The sequence below is a fragment of the Pan troglodytes genome, chromosome 1, assembly GCF_028858775.2.
Source record: "Pan troglodytes isolate AG18354 chromosome 1, NHGRI_mPanTro3-v2.0_pri, whole genome shotgun sequence".
NCBI lineage: Eukaryota > Metazoa > Chordata > Mammalia > Primates > Hominidae > Pan > Pan troglodytes.
This window is the reverse complement of record NC_072398.2, coordinates 218165030-218185871: the sequence shown is the minus strand read 5'-3', so window position 1 is coordinate 218185871 and position 20842 is coordinate 218165030. Positions and strand designations below refer to the sequence as shown.

At 46.8% G+C, this 20842-nt stretch overlaps 2 protein-coding genes and 1 non-coding gene across 3 annotated transcripts; all 3 read right to left on the bottom strand.

Annotated features, from left to right (window-relative positions):
• Positions 1 to 472: 472 nt before the first annotated feature.
• Positions 473 to 1639, bottom strand: LOC129143375 (PRAME family member 1-like). The gene is made up of 2 exons (XM_054677577.1): positions 1509 to 1639; positions 473 to 1031 (listed from the first exon to the last, which is right to left on the bottom strand). Exons 1-2 carry the CDS (start codon positions 1637 to 1639, stop codon positions 473 to 475), a joined length of 690 nt encoding a protein of 229 aa, XP_054533552.1.
• A 4426-nt stretch (positions 1640 to 6065) lies between these two features.
• On the bottom strand, positions 6066 to 6172 carry LOC129138493 (U6 spliceosomal RNA). Its single transcript, XR_008541801.1, has one exon. It is a non-coding gene; the product is annotated as a U6 spliceosomal RNA (small nuclear RNA).
• Positions 6173 to 7978: 1806 nt separating this feature from the next.
• LOC129141427 (PRAME family member 8-like) lies at positions 7979 to 11163 on the bottom strand. The gene is made up of 3 exons (XM_054679579.2): positions 10722 to 11163; positions 9765 to 10340; positions 7979 to 8854 (listed from the first exon to the last, which is right to left on the bottom strand). The coding sequence occupies exons 1-3, from the start codon at positions 11006 to 11008 to the stop codon at positions 8293 to 8295; spliced, it is 1425 nt and encodes a 474-aa protein (XP_054535554.1). The 5' UTR covers positions 11009 to 11163; the 3' UTR covers positions 7979 to 8292.
• Positions 11164 to 20842: the final 9679 nt, after the last annotated feature.

Below are 20842 nucleotides of genomic sequence, written 5' to 3'. Positions count from 1 at the left end.
ATTCCTTGGTAACCGTCCCTGCAGGGATAACATTCTCATCACTGTAGAACTTTAGCTTCTCTTTCTGACTCTGTAGGACATGGGTCCCGTAAGGTCTCATTGACTCCACCTCAACATTTTCCTCTAGTCTTGCCCCCTGCTGTTATCTTTTTTCCCTCATACTGAGCACCTGCCTGAAGCAAAGAATTCTGTGCTTCCTGTAAGTTGCATGTGGCCTGGTCACAATCACTCATGCCAGTAATACTAGCACTTTAGGAGGCCAAGGCAGGAGAATCCCATGTGCCCAGCAGTTTCAGACCAGCTGGGGCAACGGAGCGAAACCCTGTCTCAAATGTTCTTTAATAAAATTTTAGAATTATTAAAAAAGGAAATAAGAAAAAACAAACATAACTTGCACCTACATACTAGATTTTAGTGTCCAAGGGCCTAGAAGAGAACTTTGGATTTCTCTACCCCGCTAGGCACGCCTTCCCTAGCAGCAAAGATGGAGCTCCAGTTCCTCAGACGGTGATGAGCCACAGGAAGGGCAGGGGGTGGGACCAGTGAAGATCCTCTTGGGCTGCCTGACTTCCCTCAGTGTACACACCAGCTCAGCCCGAAGTGGGGTGAAGATCTCCCAATCGACACGAACCAAGGAATTCAAACTCTCCCCAGGGGCAGGATATGTCTCCAGGCTTAACTTGCTCAGCCCACTGGTGTGGCGCAGCAGGTCCTTCAGGGCGCCCATAGACATACAATTTCTGCCAAAGTAGAAGGTGGTGAGCTGGGAGCAGTGGCTCAGGCCAGGCAGGATGGCACTGAGTTGGGAGTAGTGGATCTGACAGCCCTCCAAGATGAGGGTCTTGAGAGTGGCAGCAATTTTCTCTAGCAGAGCTCCTAGGGGTTCAAGACTGATGCGGAACAGCAGCACGTAGCTGAGATTCAGATGCTTTAGGTAACCGAGGCTTGGGTACTGGGAGAGACACTTCATGTCCTCTTCCAATAGGTAGCCACAAGTTAACTCCAAGTTCTCCAAGGGGTTCTGGAGGCACCTGTGGAGATCAAGAAGTTAGTTCTGGGCAGTGATACCAGTTAGATGAAGGTGGTGGGGAATAACTGAAAGGGAAACGTCTGCTTCACCCAAACACAAGTTTATTCCCATCATATGATGATGGTCCACATGCAAGTTGCTGTGTGATGAGGACTCTGATCATTCAGGGGCAGTCCTAGTTTAGCCTCGATCCTTTCACCATTGCTTGTGTGATTGGTTCAAGGCCACAAAATCACATCACTAAAGCCTCTTTTCTTCATCTTTTAGCAGAAATGTTCGTCTCTGGGCCACAGGTACTCAGTGGGAGATGTGCACGAAGAACTCAACTGAGTAAGGTCTAGGGTCATCAGCTAGGGCTACATGTCGGCAGGGGCTCCCTGACATGCCTGCATCTGCAAACCAACTGTCACTTTTTACCACTCTCACGCCTACTCCCTCAGCCTCCGTTCAAGAAGCACACATTTCCCATGTCAGTTACCTTTCCTGGAGTTCAAAACAACCTTTTACAGACAGGGAATTAGAGACAGGATCATTTGTGATCACTAAGCTGGTGAGGACAGAGATTCTACTGTGAAATGCACAGGTTTGATGCGCTATCCCTCCTTTCATACCCTCCTGTATTATCTCTTTTATATCATATCAACTTGAAACACACTTTGTAACGAGAAATTCACATATGCACCCCCCAGTAGAGCTGAAACCCCCACTACCTGGCTTGTACATGATGTAGCTCTCTAGCCTCTACCCCAGGTGACCCCGCTGCCCTCATTGCAGAGATCCTGTGATAGCCACTCCAGAACATGGAGCACTGAATGGGACAATGTGTTGATATTCTGGTGTCCCCTTCACTGTGATGTCGCCACTGACTGACACAAAAGTTATGCCTTCTAGCGTTTGCTGTAACAAAAAAAGGCTGTGTTGTGGTCTACAGAGAAAGTGCACGATCCTTTCTCACCTGATCAGCTGTTCCAGGTGCCCACTGAAGAAGGTGATCAATTTTACTTTAAGCAATTGGAGGTGTTCCAGCCTGAGGAACACAGGCTGAATTTGGTGAGTAACCATTCCTCGAGGTCATTGTCTGACGTGTAATGATAGCACCTGGAGAAAACGAGTTTGCGAAGATTCTTCATCTCCTTCAGGTAACAATGAAGCTTTCTTATCAGATGCAGCCAGGACATGTTGTGAATTTCCAGTTCCTGAATACTATTCAGGTGGACTATTTTCAATGACTTTCTAAGATATTTAATGGGTGTTAGATAATTCACCAACTTACTACAGCACAGGTGTACTAAAACTCTCCTTTGGTAAACCCACTGGAAGAGGTATCTCAGGCATTCATCTTGGGGTGTTTCCTTGAGGCAGACGTCTATGAACACCTTTAAGGGCTGGTGCTCTCCCATCCTTGGATAGTCCTCTGCTCTCTGCCTCTTACTCATGGCCTCTGGGGAGGAGGACAGGGCCTAGCCTCCAGGCCATTCGGCCCAGACATTCTCATCAACATCCAGCAAGTCCAGCACTTGAAGTTTCCACCTCCTATAGGTAAAGTAAGGGAGAAGCTCAGAATTTAGAAGGAGCCATCCCTGACTTTTGCTTTCATTCTCATTGCTCCCTGTTCTCTCTCTGACTTTTCTCAGTCCATTTTCTCTTTTGATTCATACTGCTCCCCACTTCTAGTCCCTTTACCTTCCACTGGGAAAAAGCAGGTTTCTGTTCCCACAGTGGACCCTGTATGGTGAGCAGTCCTTTCTCTGAGGATCTGGACAATGGCCAAAGCCTCCCTGAGCTTCCTCACCAGCACCATCAGAGGACTCTGGGCTACCCTGAGTCAGGCTGGAAAACAAGCCGCTTTATTTTATTTATTTATTTATTTATTTATTTATTTATTTATTTATGGATTTTGAGACCGAGTTTTGCTCTTGTTGCCCCAGTTGCAGTGCAATGGTGTGATCTCAGCTCACCACAACCTCCGTCTCCTGCGTTCAAGCGATTCTCCTGCTTCAGCCTCCCGAGTAGCTGGGATTACAGACATGCACCACCATGCCCAGGTAATTTTGTATTTTTAGTGGAGGCGGTGTTTCTCCAAGTTGGTCAGGCTGGTCTCCAACTCCTGACCTCAAGTGATCTGCCTGCCTTGGCCTCCCAAAGTGCTGGGATTACAGGCGTGAACCACTGCGCTCAGCCTCAAGCCACTTTATATAGGGTTAAATAAACCCCCTCTGAGGGGACTTTGTGATTTGTAGAAGGTGACTCCCCAGGCCCTTTAGTTGGGAATTGGGGACCTTCATGTCCCAACTTCACCTCTGGATGCAAAGAACCTAATTATAATGCATTTAAATGTAAAGCCTCAACCACCAGGTGAACCTGGGACGTATGTGACATGTATATTTGCTCACCATACATGCATGCATCCCCCGCCCTGTGAATTTTCATAGCTGCTCCAATAACCTGCTGAATATGCACACTTGGCGGCCTACAGGTTCAGCATAGATTCCTGCGTCACCTTCCCTCCCTCCAAACGCTTGCCTCAGGTCCTGCCTGGAGGCCCATTTCCCAGCGAGCAGGTTGTAAACCTTTAGAAGAAATTACGCTCCTTTTTTCTAAATCTATAGACCCCATAATTTTTAGTGGACCTCATTGGTGTTAGAAGTGGGATTCAAAGGGGACCTCCGATCTCTTCCTGATGCCTCCAGAACCAATGCATCCTGCACTGGCAAGAGCCCCGTGAGCTCTTCTCGATTGCGCCATGGGAAGGCCTCGGGTAAGTCTTCCTGAATTCAGATGTCCAGCTCTTAGGTGGAAGATCTCAGAGACTTTAATTCTTCCCAGCTGGTTCTCTCCAAACAGTTTCTGGAGGGGACCTTCTCCATCAGTTCCAGGTTTTGGGACCTATGGTGCCTTCCCTTCCCTGTTCCCTCTCAGTCCCTGTCCTGGCTCCCTAATTGGGATCTTGGAGGGAATCTCTTTGTTGGTCCTGGGTTTGAGGAGACTCTTCCAGTTCCCTCCATCTGGACTGGATGGAAGATTCCTCTGAGGACTCCTGCCTAGCAGGGAGACATTCAGGTCAGACTTCTTGGGTCCATCAGGTTTGGTGAAGATGCTCGCCCTCTAGTGGTGCTTACAGGGACGCCTGTGGTAGGTAAGTGCAGTTATGAGGGCCCTTAGTTCCAAGGGGACAGACTCAGGCCAGTGGCCATCAGGAACCCTGGTGACTCTTTGTTTAAAGACTGTGTCCTGTATTACATGGGGGGAAATCTATAAAAAACACATGAAGTTCATCCATGTGATGACGGCACTGCCGTGACACACAGGTAGTGACCCCGGCAAAAGGAGGGTGACTTCATCCATATTCAACGTGTTTATATTATTGGTGGCAGCTCATGTTGACTGCCCGACATTTGCATTGTAGTGGCTATAAAGTGATTTCTAAGCACTATGTGATCAATAAGCATTTACAGCCACCTGCCAGGCTCCATGCTCTGCTGTGGGACCACAGGGTGACAGAGACACAGTCCCTCCCCTTGAAGAAGCAATCTCTGTCTACCACATGAGATTGTCCAGGAAAAAAATCATTATCAAACACAACCTAGGCACATGGCCCAGCAGCCACGCTCCTTGGCACTTACCCAAATGAGAAAACCTAAAACCTGGATGTTTTTAACCACTACATTCACAATAGACAAAACTTAATAGGGACCAACATGTTCTTCAGCAGATAAATGGATGTATATACTGTAGCACATCCTGACAGTGTAGATTATTAAGTCCTAAAAGACATTAAAAAAAGTAAATGCACATAACCATGTGAAAGAAACCAACATGAAAAGGCCACATGACATTCTGGAAAAGGCAAATCTATGGACACAGTAGAAAGCCTGGGGGGGCCAGGAGTCAGGGTACAGTGGGATGGATAGAAAGAGAACAGGTGATTTTTAGGGCACTGAAGCTACTCTGCATGATGCTATAAGGGTGAATACTTGTCATCATCAATTCATCAGAGCTCATAGAATATACAGCACCAGATGTGAACCCTTAATGTTAATTATGAACTTTGGGTGATAAGGATGGTTCGTGTGGTTCATGCATTGGAACAAATGGATCACGCTGGGGCAGGACGTTGATCCTTTAGGAGTCCGTGCTAGAGTGGGGTCATGAAGTATGTGGGAATGCTCTACTTTCTGCTCAACTTCACTGTGACCTTATAACTGCTCTCAGAAAATAAATCATATTTCCCTAAAAATATTGCACTTCCTTCCAGCTCCAAAATTGTATAAATTTAAATATTTTTAAATAAGAGCATTTCTTATTCATTGATCTTCAAAATCAGTTTTGAAGGTGTCATTTTATTTGAGACTCAAAACCACATTAAGCATTTTTTAAATCTACTTTAAGTTCTGGGATACATGTGCAGAATGTGCATAGGGATACATAGCGATACATATGCCATGGTGGTTTGCTGCACCTATCAAGCCGTCATCTACGCTAGGTATTTATCCTAAGGCTATCCCTCCCCAACACCCCCACTGCCCGACAGGCGCTGGTGTATGATGTTCCCCTCCCTGTGTCCATGTGTTCCCATTGTTCAACTCCCACTTATGACTGAAAACATGTGGTATTTGGTTTTCTGTTCTTGTGTTAGTTTGCTGAGAATGATGATTTCCAGCTTCATCCATGTCCCTGAAAATGACCTGAACTCATCATTTTTTATGGCTGCATAGTATTGAATGGTGTATATGTGCCATATTTTCTTTATCTAGTGTATCACTGAAGAGCTTTTGGTTTGGCTCCAAGTCTTTGCTATTATGAACAGTGCCACAGTAAACATATGTGTACATGTGCGTTTATAGTAGAATGATTTATAATCCTTTGGGTATATACCCAGTAATGGGATTGCTGGGTCAAATGATATTTCTAGTTCTAGATCCTTGAGGAATTGCCACACTGTCTTCCACAAAGGTTGAACTAATTTACACTCCCACCAACAGTGTCAAAGCATGCCTAATTTCTGAACATTCTCTCCAGCATCTGTTGTTTCCTGAAAAATATGGAACGTGTCACGAATTTACATGTCATCCTTGTGCAAGGGCCATGCTAATCTTCTCTGTATCATTCCAGTTTCAGTATATGTGCTGCCCAGACCAGCACAGACATTTTCTTTTTTTTTCTTTTTTTTTTTTTTTTTTTTTTTGAGACGGAGTCTCACTCTGTCCCGCAAGCTGGAGTGCAGTGGCACACTCTCGGCTCACTGCAAACTCTGCCTCCTGGGTTCACGCCATTCTCCTACCTCAGCCTCCTGAGTAGCTGGGACTACAGGTGCCCACCACCACACCCGGCCAATTTATTGCATTTTTAGTAGCTACGGGGTTTCGTTGTGTTAGCCAGTATGGTCTCGATCTCCTGACCTCGTGATCCACCCATCTTGGCCTCCCAAAGTGCTGGGATTGCAGGCGTGAGCCACTGTGCCTGGCCCACAGACATTTTTAAAATATTGCACTACATACTTTAAAATACCAAATTGCCATTATAAATTAAAATTTCAATATATATATTCAATATGTATAAATGTGTTATATATAAATCACAATATTTATTCTCTATAAACTTTTACATAACAACAGATTTTTGGAGATACCACTCAATATCACCCTGTTTGCATCAATAAATTACACCAGATGGTCTGAGCAACCAGCAGATGGCACATGAGTCTTATGGGTTGGAAATTTTTATCTCATGATCACTAGAGATGAACTCAGTCCTGCCTCACCCATCGCACCCTCTGCTGGCTGCTGAGGCTCTGCTGTTTGGGGGAATCATGATTAAGTGGTGGTGGCATGTAGAAGTTGAGTCCCATTGCCTGCCCTGGGTTTCTGCTGCCTCCCTGTTATCAGGAATAGAAGGTGAGATTGAAGGGTGAAGAATGCTGGGACTTCTATTAGGACGGGAAAAAAAAGAACAAGATGCATGTATTGAGCTCTTACTGTATGCCAGGCCCCATTCCAAGTCCTGGCCGTGCACCGTCTCATTGGGTCCTACGATAGTCTCATAGGGTGGTGGCATCATCATCTTCATTTTACAGGGAAACTGAGCCTCTTGGCTGTTTCGTGCCCAACAGCACCAGCCCCTGAGTCCTCGGCAGGGTTCTACACTTACGTGCCCTTTGTGTAGGGTCCCTCAGCACAGGTGCGGTCATTAATTACCCACAGGCACTTGATCATTATCCACCCTCTAAGGATGTGTGATTCCTACTACCATGCACTAGTCTTCCTTCACAGGGAGAAAAAGGAGGAGTTAAGAAAAGGTCTTTCATTGATGTTATAGGTATTATATGCCTACGTAATGTCAGCATTTTGCTAAAAGGGAATTTGGATGTCTTTATTGGCCACAACTACTTTAATTCAGCAAGGGCCGCTACCCACCATGACAGGCATGGGTTAATGATGCCCTGAGGCTCCTGCTCATACAGTGTGGAGCTCTCCTTCCAGGGCAGGGCCACGCCTTGGGCAGTGAAGTCCTTTCCCAGCACAGGTAACGGTCAGGAACTGAGAGCTCTGAATCCACCCATTGAGAGTGAACAGGGTCTTGGCATTGGGACAGAATGAGGGCACCTGAAGGGGCTTAACTTCAGGGGCTGACACTCACTTTACACTTAGAATGCTTCAGGCCCTGTGTGTGTCTCTCATGTGTATTAACCCATTAAATAGGCACAGAGAATAGCAAGAAGGTAACAGATGCACAGAGAGAAGAAAAGAAAAGGAGGGAATTGATCCAAATGATCAAATTCCATTTTGATGGCTTGATTTCCAGGAGCTGAACCTCATCAGTCACAGACAAATCAGTGCCTTCTTAGCTCGATCAGTAACTGGACTTTTTTAGGTTTAAATTGTTTAATTGTTAAGCCATGTTAAGCAATTATGGAGGACACCAGAGAGTTTCCACTCAGTTTCCCTTTATTTCTGACTGTTACTTTACAACCATCTGTGCAGGGGTAACCCTCTCATGTGTCTCTCCTCCCCGATTCTCACTCTAGCAATTCAGATTGCCATTTCTGATTCTCTGGGACACAGGTCTCTAAAGAGCCCATCCACTCCAAGTCAACTTTTCCCCCAGTCCTGCCCCTCCTGCATCCTCATTCCTTTCCCATTCACACTGAGGAGGCATTTGAAACGATGGGTCTGTGCTCCCTTTAACATGCACTCATGGCCTAGGTTTCAGCTGCGAAATGACCAGAAGAAAGCTTGAAATATATCCACCCTGATGGCAGGCATTCAACAGAGGCAGTGACTGGGCTCCAGGTCATAGGAGGCCCTGATGCCACAGCGAGGGCAGGGGACGGTGCAGAACACAATGATCTTGGGCTGCCTTAAGTCCCTCAGTGTCTTCATCAGCTCAGCCCCAAGTTCAGCAAATCTCCCCCAGCAGAGAGCACCCTGGGTGTCATAACTCTCCAGAGGGGCAGGATACAGCTCCAGGCTTAGCTTGCTCAGCCCGACGGTGTGGCGCAGCAGGTTCTCAAGGGCAGCCATGGAGATGAGGTTCCCACAGAAGCTGAAGGTGCTGAGCTGGGAGCAGCGGCTCAGGACAGGCAGGATGGCGCTGAGTTGGGAATCCATGATACCACAGTCCTCTAAGTCCAGGGTCTGCAGGGTGGCCACAACTTGCTCCAGCAGACCTGTGAGGGGCTCAGGGCTGAAATGGGTCAGTGTGACGCCCCTCAGGTCCAGCTCCTTTAATTGTCGGATGCTCGGGCACCAAGAGAGATGCTTCAAGTCTGACTCTGACAGCAGGCAGTCGGTCATAACGACCATCTCCAAGGGGGCCTGGAGACACCTGGGAGAGAACAAGGAGTTAGAGGAGAGAGGTGGGGATGACTTCAGAGTGAGAGATGACGCTCTCCATAACCCAGGGCTGCACTGCTCATCTGAGGATAGTCAGCACCTGGGGTTTGGGAATGGAGACTGTTCCTTCAGTGCAGTCCCAATCGAGGCTCAGTCCTTCACCATCACCGAGGTGACTGGATCAAGTCCATGAACTCTAAGGCTCCCTTTCCTCATCTGTCAGGTAGAAAACCACATCACTGGGCCACAGGAGCCCGATGGAGACACAGGCATAAATGACAAACCCAGGCAGGATCCTGCAACATCAGCTGGGGTGGCCAGGTTGCGGGGGACCCTGACATGCCTGTACCATCAGCAAACCATCTATCACTTTTACCATTCTTCACTCCTGCTCCCTCGCCCTCTATTCTATCATCATGTATTTCAATACATTAATTACCGACCTGGAGCTCAAAACAGGGTGCTGACAGGGAAACACAGGATTTTGCCTGTTCACTAGGCAGGTGAGGATAGACCTCATATTTTAAAATATAGGAGTGTGATGGGCATTCTCTTTTTTAGTGCCCTCTTCACCTCCCTATTTCCCATCATCTTAACTTAGACACACATCCTCAGGAGGAATTCACAAATGCACTCTCTTCAGATCTAAACCCTGTAGTAGCTAGTTTCCTAGCTTGGCACCTTCTCTATAGCATCTTGCCCAGGAGATCCCTCTGACTTTATTGGGATGGTTGTGTGATACCCATATCAGGACAGAGCCACCAACAGGATAATGCATGGATATTCTAGTGTCTCCTCACTCTTACTTCCTCACAGGCTCACAGTGCATACCCACTGGTGTTTACTGTAACAAAGAAAGGCTCTGCTGTGGTCTGAAGAGAAAGCTCACCATCCTTCCTCACCTGAGCAGCTGGTCCAGGTGGCCTTCAAGGAAAGAGACAGAGTGCATAAACAGATTCTGGAAATAGTCCAGCTTGAGGAACTGAGAGGTGAATCGGGCAATAAACTGCCCCTTGTTGTCTGGGGGAATGCGGGCAGATGCATGGATGTTGAAGAGAACAAGTTTGCGGAGATTCCTCATCTGGCCCAGGTAAGGGGCAAACTTGACAAGAATGGACAGCTCCCAGGGGCAGCACACTTCCACCTCCTGGATACAGTCAAGCTCCACCATGTTCAGGACCTCTATGATACTGTGGATGGGCATTCCAAAAACCTGCAGCTCCTTGCAACACACATGCAGTAAGCCTTTTCTCTCCTTGCCCCACTCTAAGAGGTGGGTGAGGCATTCATCCAGTGTCCTGTTCTTGAGACAAAGGTCTACGAACACCATGAATGGCTGCTGCCCGCCTGTCCCTGGACAGTTATCTGCTGTTTGCTTCTGACTCGGAGCCTCCGGGAAGGATGCAGCAGCTCCAGACAATATGTCGCAGAAGTTCTCATCCACATTCCTCAAGTCCAGCACTTGAAGTTTTGACTGCCTGTGGGTAAAGGAGAAGAGAGGCTCCAAACTAAGGCAAGGACCTGAGCTTTTATTTACATCCCAGACATCAGCTGTTCTCCTCTCTGCCACTTTTCCCTCTCTGATTTTGTCCAACCCCTTTTCCCTCCGGATTTTGCCTCATCCCCATTGCCTGTAGCTTTCAGAGCCACTAGAAGAGAAGTTTCTGTTTCCTCAGTGGACCCTGCATGGTGAGCAGTCCTTTCCCAGAGGGGCTGGGCAATGGCCAAGGCCTTCCTGAGCTTCCTCACTGGCACCATCAGAAGCCTCTGGGCCTCCATTGTGCCCCTCCTCCTCCTGAAACAGCTGTCCCTACCCTGGACAAAGGGCCCTCCCCACCTGGACACCTGGGTCACCTCACCTGGGGCGAACCTCTTGGGTCAGCAGCACATCAACCCCTTCCAGCACAGATTTTAACGACTCCAGATGAGGCGACTTCATCAGGGACCCTAGAGGGAGGCAGGTGAAAGGCCAGGCCTGCACCATCGTTTTCAGGGTTTCACAGCGTCTCCTGCTGAAGGCTTCCATGAACAGTGTGGGGAAGAGCTCCCTGGGCAGCTCCTCCACGGTGGAGATGGCCAAGGCCTGGTCCCTCAGCAGCCTCTGCCTTGCCAGCTCCAGGAGTCTGGGTGGGGCCCTGATGCTCATCTTGATGAATCTGCAAGGGAAAACTCTAGAGGACAAATCCAGAGAAAAGGCATCACTCTAAGGCCAAATACGATCACCTCATCTTCTCCTATTGCTAATCTCATTGCTCTGGTGGAGGTGGAAAAGCCCTCAATTCCCCCCAATTCCATTCTGCACTTGGTGGCCACAAATCTGTACCTGTGCCCCTGCGACTACCACAAAGAATGTCTTCCAAACACCAAGGAGGGGACCAGGTGGCCAGTGGCCCATTAATTTCTATGCATTGCTCCACTGAAACTCAGGATTACTGGGATCTGTCACTCAGGATCCTGAAAGCTAAGCTCCACCTTTTTGAGGGAAATTTTTTTGCTACTTACCACCCAAAAACAATGAGAATGACTGTCCTGTGGCCCCACACAGCCTGCATTCTCAGTTTACACAATTAGCATGCTTGGGGAAGACTAAAGTGACTCCCTAAAATCAATGCCATTTGTTTTTATTTTGAAAAATTATAAGAGAAACTATAAAAGCAGTGTGGCAGTATTCTAGAGCACTTGGAAGGTGCGGATGGAAACACTAAGTCTCAGATGAAGGATCCAATACACATCCCTTCCACATACTCACAATCACCCACTTAGGGACAGAGTCTAAGGGCAGAGATAAATCCCATGTTCAGAACAAGACTCGAGAAAATCACAATATCACCAAGTGTGTGAACTCTAGCTAAAGGGCACAGAAACCAGTAACTTCACATGTCAAGACATAAAAATTCATCCAACTGTAAATTTTTAATATCTTTTTTAAAAAACTGCTTCAATAAGAATTTTGAAATGAGAAAAATGAAGCAGAAATCAAAATTGAGGGATGAAGTCAAAACTATATTTAGAGGAAAAATCAAAACCTACATCTGTTTAATTGAAAAAACAGACAGGAAATTCTCTGTGCCACTTTGGGCTGCGTGTCACCATCCCTGACTGGCTGGCTGCAGATCAGATGGGCATGTTCCTAAGGAGGTGGTGACTTACCAGATCTGGACTCAGTTTGCAGGATGCTGGGATCTCTCAGAGAATCAAGCAGTAGCTCCAGGCACCAGGGCTTTGGGTCTCTCCTGTGCAAACTCAGGAGCTTTTGTTGATGTTTCTAACCACACCCTCCCCTTCTCAATCACCAGCTTCCAATCAGAAAGTGATGCCTGATTAGATTCCGAAGTTCCACCTAGTTAATCCTGATTGAGTTTTACACTTTCTTCTGATTCATTGATTAAATTAGATGTGCATTTATGAAAGTGAAAGAATAAATAATAGGGTGAAAGTCCAAAACTCATTAATTCATTTATTCCCCAAACACTGATGAAGTTTGACTAATATGTGACCTTCATAGTGACATGGAAGGTTTAATCTGTTCCTGGCATTAGAAAGAAAAAACAAAACCTGATGATATCTTTATGGAAAAATCTGTGGCCACATCGAAATTATCAACACGTTTCGTTAAGACAGTTAAAACAGCTTTAAAAAGACAGTGATGCCCACCCTAAGAAAATGGATTAAAAAGCTCCTTTATCCAATGGTCACCTGGGTTTTATGTTTTATAACAGGGCAGGTCATATGTGGGTTCAGGTTGAAAAGGGAACCACGGAGGGTGTGACTGATCACAAGACTAAGGTTAAGGCTTCACTGAAGGAAATCAGGACAGAGTGACAAAGTGAGGTGGGGGCTGGGCAGGATGGGACCGGGTGTTCTAATAGAATCCTGGAAAGGAACCAAGACAGCATAAAACATGGTGGGTATTTTGTGGGCATCTCCACAGAAGGATTGAAAGACTCTGTCTAGATTGAGTTTAAAAATTAAAAAGGGAATAATTACAAAAGAGACAGTGCAGACTCTTCAAACACGACATTGTCTTTAAGGGCAGAGGAGGCAGATACAGTCTTGGCCTCTACTACAAGGGAAAGCGTGTTTACTCCCAAAAATGATGGGCTCGCCTCAGAAAATCAGCCTGGGAAGATGGAATCTGAGAATGTGAGCTGGGGCAGATGCCAGAGGAAGGAAGGAAGGAAGGAAGGAAGGAAGGAAGGAAGGAAGGAAGGAAGGAAGGAAGGAAGGAAGAGAGAGAAACTCAGCCTTCCTGTCTTTAAGAACGGTGCACACATCTGGTTGTATTGTGTGCAAATGTACAATACATTTCCCCAACAAAACCTGGAAGCTCTATTTCATGTTAAAAGATCTGCTAAGTTCAGGGATGGCTCCCATCCTAAGCAGGATCACACAGTCATTCTTCTGCTATTTTAGGGCACAAAGTAGCAAGAACGTCCCCCGCCTCCAGAAAGTCCTCCAGGCCTTTCTCTCCCATTCCATATGAAACCCAAACAGCTCGGAGATGCCACTGGCTTCCAAAACTGCAGTACTTTGAAGGATGTTCTCCATCATGGAATATTTCTGTAAATGTTCTTTCTCCACATTTCTGACCTCACTATCAATGCCCTGCTATGTGTGCAATCGAGTTAAACTGAAACGTGCTCAGTGCGGCTTCTACTTCACCTGCCCTCACTTTGTGAGCCTGAGGCTGAGGGTGAGCTCAGCACCAAAGGTCATCCTGAGTGTCTCTGTTGATTGAGCATGCACAAGGCACAGCAGGGACTGGTACCATTCATCCAAGATCTCAGCTCTCCCTCACGAGGAATCTAAGGCATGTTGCTATATTCCCCATTTTTAAAGTGGTGACCCTGAGACTTGGCTAGGGAGAGGAACCTGCCCGTGTTCAGGCAGCAAATGATGGACAGACCCCTCAGGTGAGGTGCTCAGAGGATCCCCTAAGGAGTTCAATAATCTAAATGTTGAAAAGAACTGATTGACAGACTTTCCCTTCCTGCCCAATTCAGAAGGTCCAGCACCATCCCCAGGACCCCATTGAGAATCCCGCACATGGGGGCATTTCTACCATGTCCTGTCACCTGTTCTTCTCAAGGTGCTCATCTGCTGTCAAACTCAGAGCAGCCTTCAGAGCCCCTCTGAGAAGATGACCTGACCCCTTCTCCACTCACAGAATCTCCACCAGAATACCAAAGCTCCCCCAGGCCCTTGCTCAGGGTCTCTAGAATATTTCTGAGCTTCTGTTTCCCTCCTCCAGCCTGAGCTGTCAAGGCAGGTATCTCTTTATGCATCCTGGATACCTCAGCCCAAATCTCCTGAACAACAGAACATGGCCACAATGCTGGGAGACCCTCACCCCAGAGCAGTCATTGAGGAATTCTCCCAAAATTCTATTGAGCTATTTTGGTGAACATGAGAAGCCATAAAGCAGGGAGTTCCTCAGCTGCTGCTCTGGCCCTAAAGAGGCCCCTGGGACCGGACTGCTGGAGGGTGACCCTGCCTGGCACGCAGAAGGAGACCTGAGTCCTCTGGTCTTCCTATGGGTGCCAGGCTGAGAAGAGGTCCTGGGAAATGTCCCGGTGCAGGGGCCATCCCTTCCCAGGCTCCCCTGGCTCAGCCTTAGAGCTGACAAGGCTGCACCTGGAATGCAGTCAGTCTGCTTCTGTCCAAGTCAGGTCTCTTCTTAGCCTGAGCTGTTCACCCTCTGTGCATTTCTAAGAGTCAAAATCTCTGTTCTGGCCCTGTTGCCCTTCTCTGGTCCTCAACCGGGTCTGATTCCAGGTCAGATTCATGCACATCGTGTGCTAAAGTAGGGGCTTCCTCTCTTTCTTCCTCCAATCAAGTCTGAGGACAAGGTCACCCTGAAAGCAGACACTTGATGCTGAGGGAGGTGCTCAGAGCCTGGGGTGGGAGGAGGTCTGCACCCTCACTCCAGGCTGGACAGAGCCAGAGGGACTGAAAGTAGGAATGGGGCCAAGAAGGGGAGTGACCAGAGGAGCTGATGGGGCTGAAATAAAGGGGAAGGAGGGAGGTGGCAGCAGAGCAGGCAGCCAGGTTCTCTGGCTCTCATAGAGCTGTGTCTCTGAAAGGCAGGGACTTGTGTCTGAGACCGTGGGGCACTGGGGCTTGGACTTGGGTCTGTGAGTTCCCAAGACACTTTATGTGCCCTGGTCTGAATGAGGTTTTAGTGGCTGCCCCATCCTGCCCCAGGGGCACAGAGTCAGGAGAGTGGGGAGTCCCAGGAGAGGAAGAGCGGGTGGCGAGTGTCCATCCTGGATCCAAAGACAAGCAGCAGGTCAGAAGGAAGCAGCTGTGGCTTGAGGCCAAGGAAAGGATTCTCTTTGGAAATCGTGCAGCTCCATCTTTTCACTGGTCAGAGCCTTATGGGACGGGGAGGACTGGGCTTTTCAGGAGGGAATGAAAAAGAATGAAGTCTGGCTCAGAGTCCCTGACATCCAAGTTATTCCAAACCTCCTCTGACAAGCAAAGGGAAAATCATGGAGGATGGAAGTCAAACCAAGGCTCACGTGGCTGCCCAGAGCTTTCCAGTGGATCCAGAGAGGGCACAATGATCCTCAGTCAGAAAAGTCCTCCAATGTCCAGCACTGAGACCCAACAAGAGTGCCTGGAGGGGACTCTCTGTGACACGTCTGAAGAGAAGATTCTGGCACATGTGACTCCTCCCACACCCTCTGCCTCCCCCTGACTCCTCTCCCCTTGATTCATTCAAAGACCTTCACTGAGCACCAGGGATTGCTTCCTGCAATTCCGGGTGCTACCAGGGAAGATGAATAAAATGCAAGGAAGCTGGAAAATGAACTCAGCAGAGGACACCAGGCTCAGCACTGCAGTCCCGGTCAGAAAAATGACTGTGCAGGCTGCGCGGTGCAGAGCGATCATAATAACCCATGGGGATAATCACAGGTGTCCCAAATCCTTTAATCACTTTTTGTTGGACTATGAAGAGGTCTCTCACTGCTGAATATAAATATACAGGGAAGTGAAAAACATTAGTAAAACGAACATTTACTAAGTGCAACGTGACTCAAAACACTGAGAAGCCAAGGGTTTTATTTCTTTGAAACAACTTGCCAAGGCAGTTTGAACAGTGATCATCTTCCTCCTGGGCTCAGCACCGCAGAGGCAGCTGGTGTCTTCTCCACCTGGGAGAGTTGTCCTGCTTTTTTTTTAAGTTGGGATAGGCCAGTGAGTCGGGAAGTTTGTTCATCTTGGGCTTGGGGTACAGGAGGAGTTGGTGGGGTGCCTGTGGCCACTCCACTGCCCTCTGGGATTAGGAGGAGACAGTGGGGTCAGGACTCACCCCCTGGCCTGTGCTTCAGGTGATCCCTCTCCGTCCTGTGGATGTGGGGTTGGGAGCAGGTTTGGGGTCCTCGCCTATCCCCATTGGCTCTTCTTGGGAAGATGAATTTATGGGGCACCTGCAGGTGGCCACGTGTGGGAAGGAATCTCAGAACTTACATGGATCCATGCAAATGAGGCTTCCTTCAGGCAGACACAGGAACTCTGAGCCTCCCTGATGCTGCAGGCACCTGGGTCTGGGGACCCTCTTAGAGACAAATGCATGGAGCGTCCCAGCAAGTTTCCCTGTCTCCCAGCTCCTCCCTGGGCTTCTGCATCTGGGAGTCAGGGCCGGATCAAGAGAAGCCCTGCGGGGAGTGGGAAGGACATAGGATTCTCAGGGTCTCAAGTTCAGCTTTTAACATTATCCTCAAAGGTGGGGTTTTTCCCAGAGGCCTCCTTTCCACAGATCCCATGCCTTCTTGCTGGACTCACGGGAAACTTGCCCTGCTAGAGACATGGGATATTTTACTTTTCTCTGCCATGGAGCCATGCTGGAGAGCTGTGACTTCCTAGCTGACCACACACACACATAAACATGTAAACACCATGAGGTCATTGTAGGGATGCCCACTGGGCCTGCGGTTCTCCCATAGCACCCAGTTCATAAAAGCCTCCCTTCCACTCGCCTGGGGCCTGGAGTCATTGGCCTCCTCCTGTCTCATTGATCCAGCATTTGGCCTTGACTGGCCAGTGACTCAGACCCCAGCAAGAAGGACAAAATGACTAGTTCACGTGCTTTAGGGGAAACACAGAGAGAATGAGAAGACCAGTGTCTGAAGTGGCAGGTTGTGAATTGGCTCAGGGAGATGAGACTGGAGAGGTGCAGCCAGGGGCAAGGGTGACTCAGGGGTCATTGGCAGTTTGGTATTAGGGTTGTGAGGCCACTTGAAGCCTATTTTCCACATCCCCGAGGTGGCTGAGAGGACCGTATTCCCTGGGGGGATAACCAGAGGGCAGGGACATGCATCAGAAGATTCTTGCACTGTCCAGACAGGAGGTCCTGGTGTCCACTTGAGTGGCCATGGACAGCATGGGGACATCCTGGAGGCAGAGTCAGCAGGACTTGCTCTTAATTCTTCCTGGGGTGGATGTGAAGCTTGTGTCCTGGCAGAGGGAGTGGCTGGCACAGGAGAGGACTCTGCCTTAGGACTGAGTTATCCCCTGTGGCCTCAACTGTTTTCCTGATTATGCCTGTTGTCTTTGAATGTCAACAAAAGTAGCCAACATTTGTGGAGGGTTTATTATGCCCCATGCTTTGGGCTCAGCATTTTTACCTGAAGATTGAGATTATCCTTCTACACATTTGATGGAGAAAGAGACAGATTCAAAGAGAGAGGGAGAAATTTTCAAGGCCAGACAGTCTGTAAGTGGTGGGACTGGAATGACGGAATGTCTGTTTGTCAACATCTTTGGCGGTGACATGATACTGTCCCAATCCCTGCAATCTGCTGCTCATTTTCATCCTTTCAAATAAAACTCCACAGTCAGAGGCTTGTGCAAGAGTTGGGGTCCAGAGCATCACGTCTAATGTTTGCTATGTTTATATTCACTGCCAAATCTGTTATTCCAAAGAAATTTTACTAGTGAAATAGAAATACGTTGTCTGACAGCATTACCCCCTGTGACATGGTTTGGATCGAACCATTGCTCTCCAGCCTGGCAACAGAGTGAGACTCCATCTCCAAAAAAAAAGCAATTAATTATAACAACACGTCCATTCACTCTCCAAAGTGTCTGGGACTGGACAATTAATTGTCAGGCCCTCTTCTGTAGCACCATCCACTAGAGCATATACGTGGTTTAAAATAAATACACACACAAAATGCAAGTATATATTCTTTTTTCATTATTATTATACTTTAAGTTTTAGGGTACATGTGCACAACGTGCAGGTTTGTTACATATGTATACATGTGCCATGTTGGTGTGCTGCACCCATTAACTCATCATTTAGCATTAGGTATATCTCCTATTGCTATCCCTCCCCCCTCCCCCCACCCCACAACAGTCCCCAGTGTGTGATGTTCCCCTTCGTGTGTCCATGTGTTCTTATTGTTCAATTCTCACCTACGAGTGAGAACACCTATGAGTTTTCTTCTAGGGTTTTTATGGCTTGAGGTCTAACATGTAAGTCTTTAATCCACCTTGAATTAATTTTTCTATAAGGTGTAAGGAAGGGATCCAGTTTCCGCTTTCTACTTATGGCTAGCCAGTTTTCCCAGCACCATTTATTAAATAGGGAATTGTTTCCCCATTTCTTGTTTTTGTCAGGTTTGTCAAAGATCAGATAGTTGTAGATATGCGGCATTATTTCTGAGGGCTCTGTTCTGTTCCGTTGGTCTATATCTCTGTTTTGGTACCAGTACCACGCTGTTTTTGTTACTGTAGCCTTGTAGTATAGTTTGAAGTCAGGTAGCATGATGTCTCCAGCTTTATTCTTTTGGCTTAGGATTGACTTGGCAATGTGGGCTCTTTTTTGGTTCTATATGAACTTTAAAGTAGTTTTTTCCAATTCTGTGAAGAAAGTCATTGGTAGCTTGATGGGGATGCCATTGAATCTATAAATTACCTTGGGCAGCATGGCCATTTTCACCATATTGGTTCTTCCTACCCATGAGCATGGAATATTCTTCCATTTGTTTGTATCCTCTTTTATTTCATTGAGCAGTGGTTTGTAGTTCTCCTTGAAGAGGTCCTTCACATCCCTTGTAAGTTGGATTCCTAGCTATTTTATTCTCTTTGAAGCAATTGTGAATGGGAGTTCACTCATGATTTGACTCTCCGTTTGTCTGTTAGTGGTGTATAAGAATGCTTGTGATTTTTGCACATTGATTTTGTTTCCTGAGACTTTGCTGAAGTTGCTTATCAGCTTAAGGAGATTTTGGGCTGAGACGATGGGGTTTTCTAGATATACAATCATGTCATCTGCAAACAGGGACAATTTGACTTCCTCTTTTCCTAATTGAATTCCCTTTATTTCCTTCTCCTGCCTGATTGCCCTGGCCAGAACTTCCAACACTATGTTAAATAGGAGTGGTGAGAGAGGGCATCCCTGTCTTGTGCCAGTTTTCAAAGGGAATGCTTCCAGTTTTTGTCCATTCAGTATGATATTGGCTGTGGGTTTGTCATAGATAGCTCTTATTATTTTGAGATAAGTCCCATCAATACTTAATTGATTGAGAGTTTTTAGCATGAAGGGTTGTTGAATTTTGTCAAAGGCCTTTTCTGCATCTATTGAGATAATCATGTGGTTTTTGTCTTTGGTTCTGCTTATATGCTGGATTATGTTTATTGATTTTCATATGTTGAACCAGCCTTGCATCCCAGGGATGAAGCCCACTTGATCATGGTGGATAAGCTTTTTGATGTGTTGCTGGATTCAGTTTGCCAGTATTTTATTGAGGATTTTTGCATCAATGTTCATCAAGGATATTGGTCTAAAATTCTATTTTTTGTTGTGTCTCTGCCAGGCTTTGGTATCAGGATGATGCTGGCCTCATAAAATGAGATACGGAGGATTCCCTCTTTTTCTATTAAGTGGAATAGTTTCAGAAGGAATGGTACCAGCTCCTCCTTGCACCTCTGGTAGAATTCGGCTGTGAATCCATCAGGTCCTGGACTTCTTTTGGTTGGTAAGCTATTAATTATTGCCTCGATTTCAGAGCCTGTTATTGGTCTGTTCAGAGATTCAACTTCTTCCTGGTTTAGTCTTGGGAGGGTGTGTATGTCGAGGAGTTTATCCATTTCTTCTAGATTTTCTTGTTATTTGCATAGAGGTGTTTATAGTATTCTCTGATGGTAGCTTGTATTTCTGTGGGATCAGTGGTGATATCCCCTTTGTCATTTTTTATTGCATCTATTTGATTCCTCTCTCTTTTCTTCTTTATTAGTCTTACTAGCAGTCTATTAATTTTGTTGATCTTTTCAAAAAACCAGTTCCTGGATTCATTGATTTTTTGAAGGGTTTTTTGTGTCTCTATTTCCTTCAGTTCTGCTCTGATCTTAGTTATTTCTTGCCTTCTGCTAGCTTTTGAATGTGTTTGCTCTTGCTTCTCTAGTTCTTTTAATTGTGATGTTAGGTTGTCAATTTTAGATCTTTCCTGCTTTCTCTTGTGGGCATTTAGTGCTATAAATTGCCCTCTACACACTGCTTTGAATGTGTTCCAGAGATTCTGGTATGTTGTGTCTTTGTTCTCATTGGTTTCAAAGAACATCTTTATTTCTGCCTTCATTTCGTTATGTACCCAGTAGTCACTCAGGAGCAGATTGTTCAGTTTCCATGTAGTTGAGCAGTTTTGAGTGAGTTTCTTAATCCTGAGTTCTAGTTTGATTGCACTGTGTTCTGAGAGACAGTTTGTTATAATTTATGTTCCTTTACATTTGCTGAGGAGTGCTTTACTCCCAACTATGTGGTCAATTTTGGAATAGGTGTGGCGTGGTGCTGAAAAGAATGTACATTCTGTTGATTTGGGGTGGAGAGTTCTGTAGATGGCTATTAGGTCTGCTTGGTGCTGAACTGAGTTCAATTCCTGGATATCCTTGTTAACTTTCTGTCTCATTGATCTGTCTAATGTTGACAGTGGGGTGTTAAAGTCTCCCGTTATTATTGTGTGGGAGTCTAAGT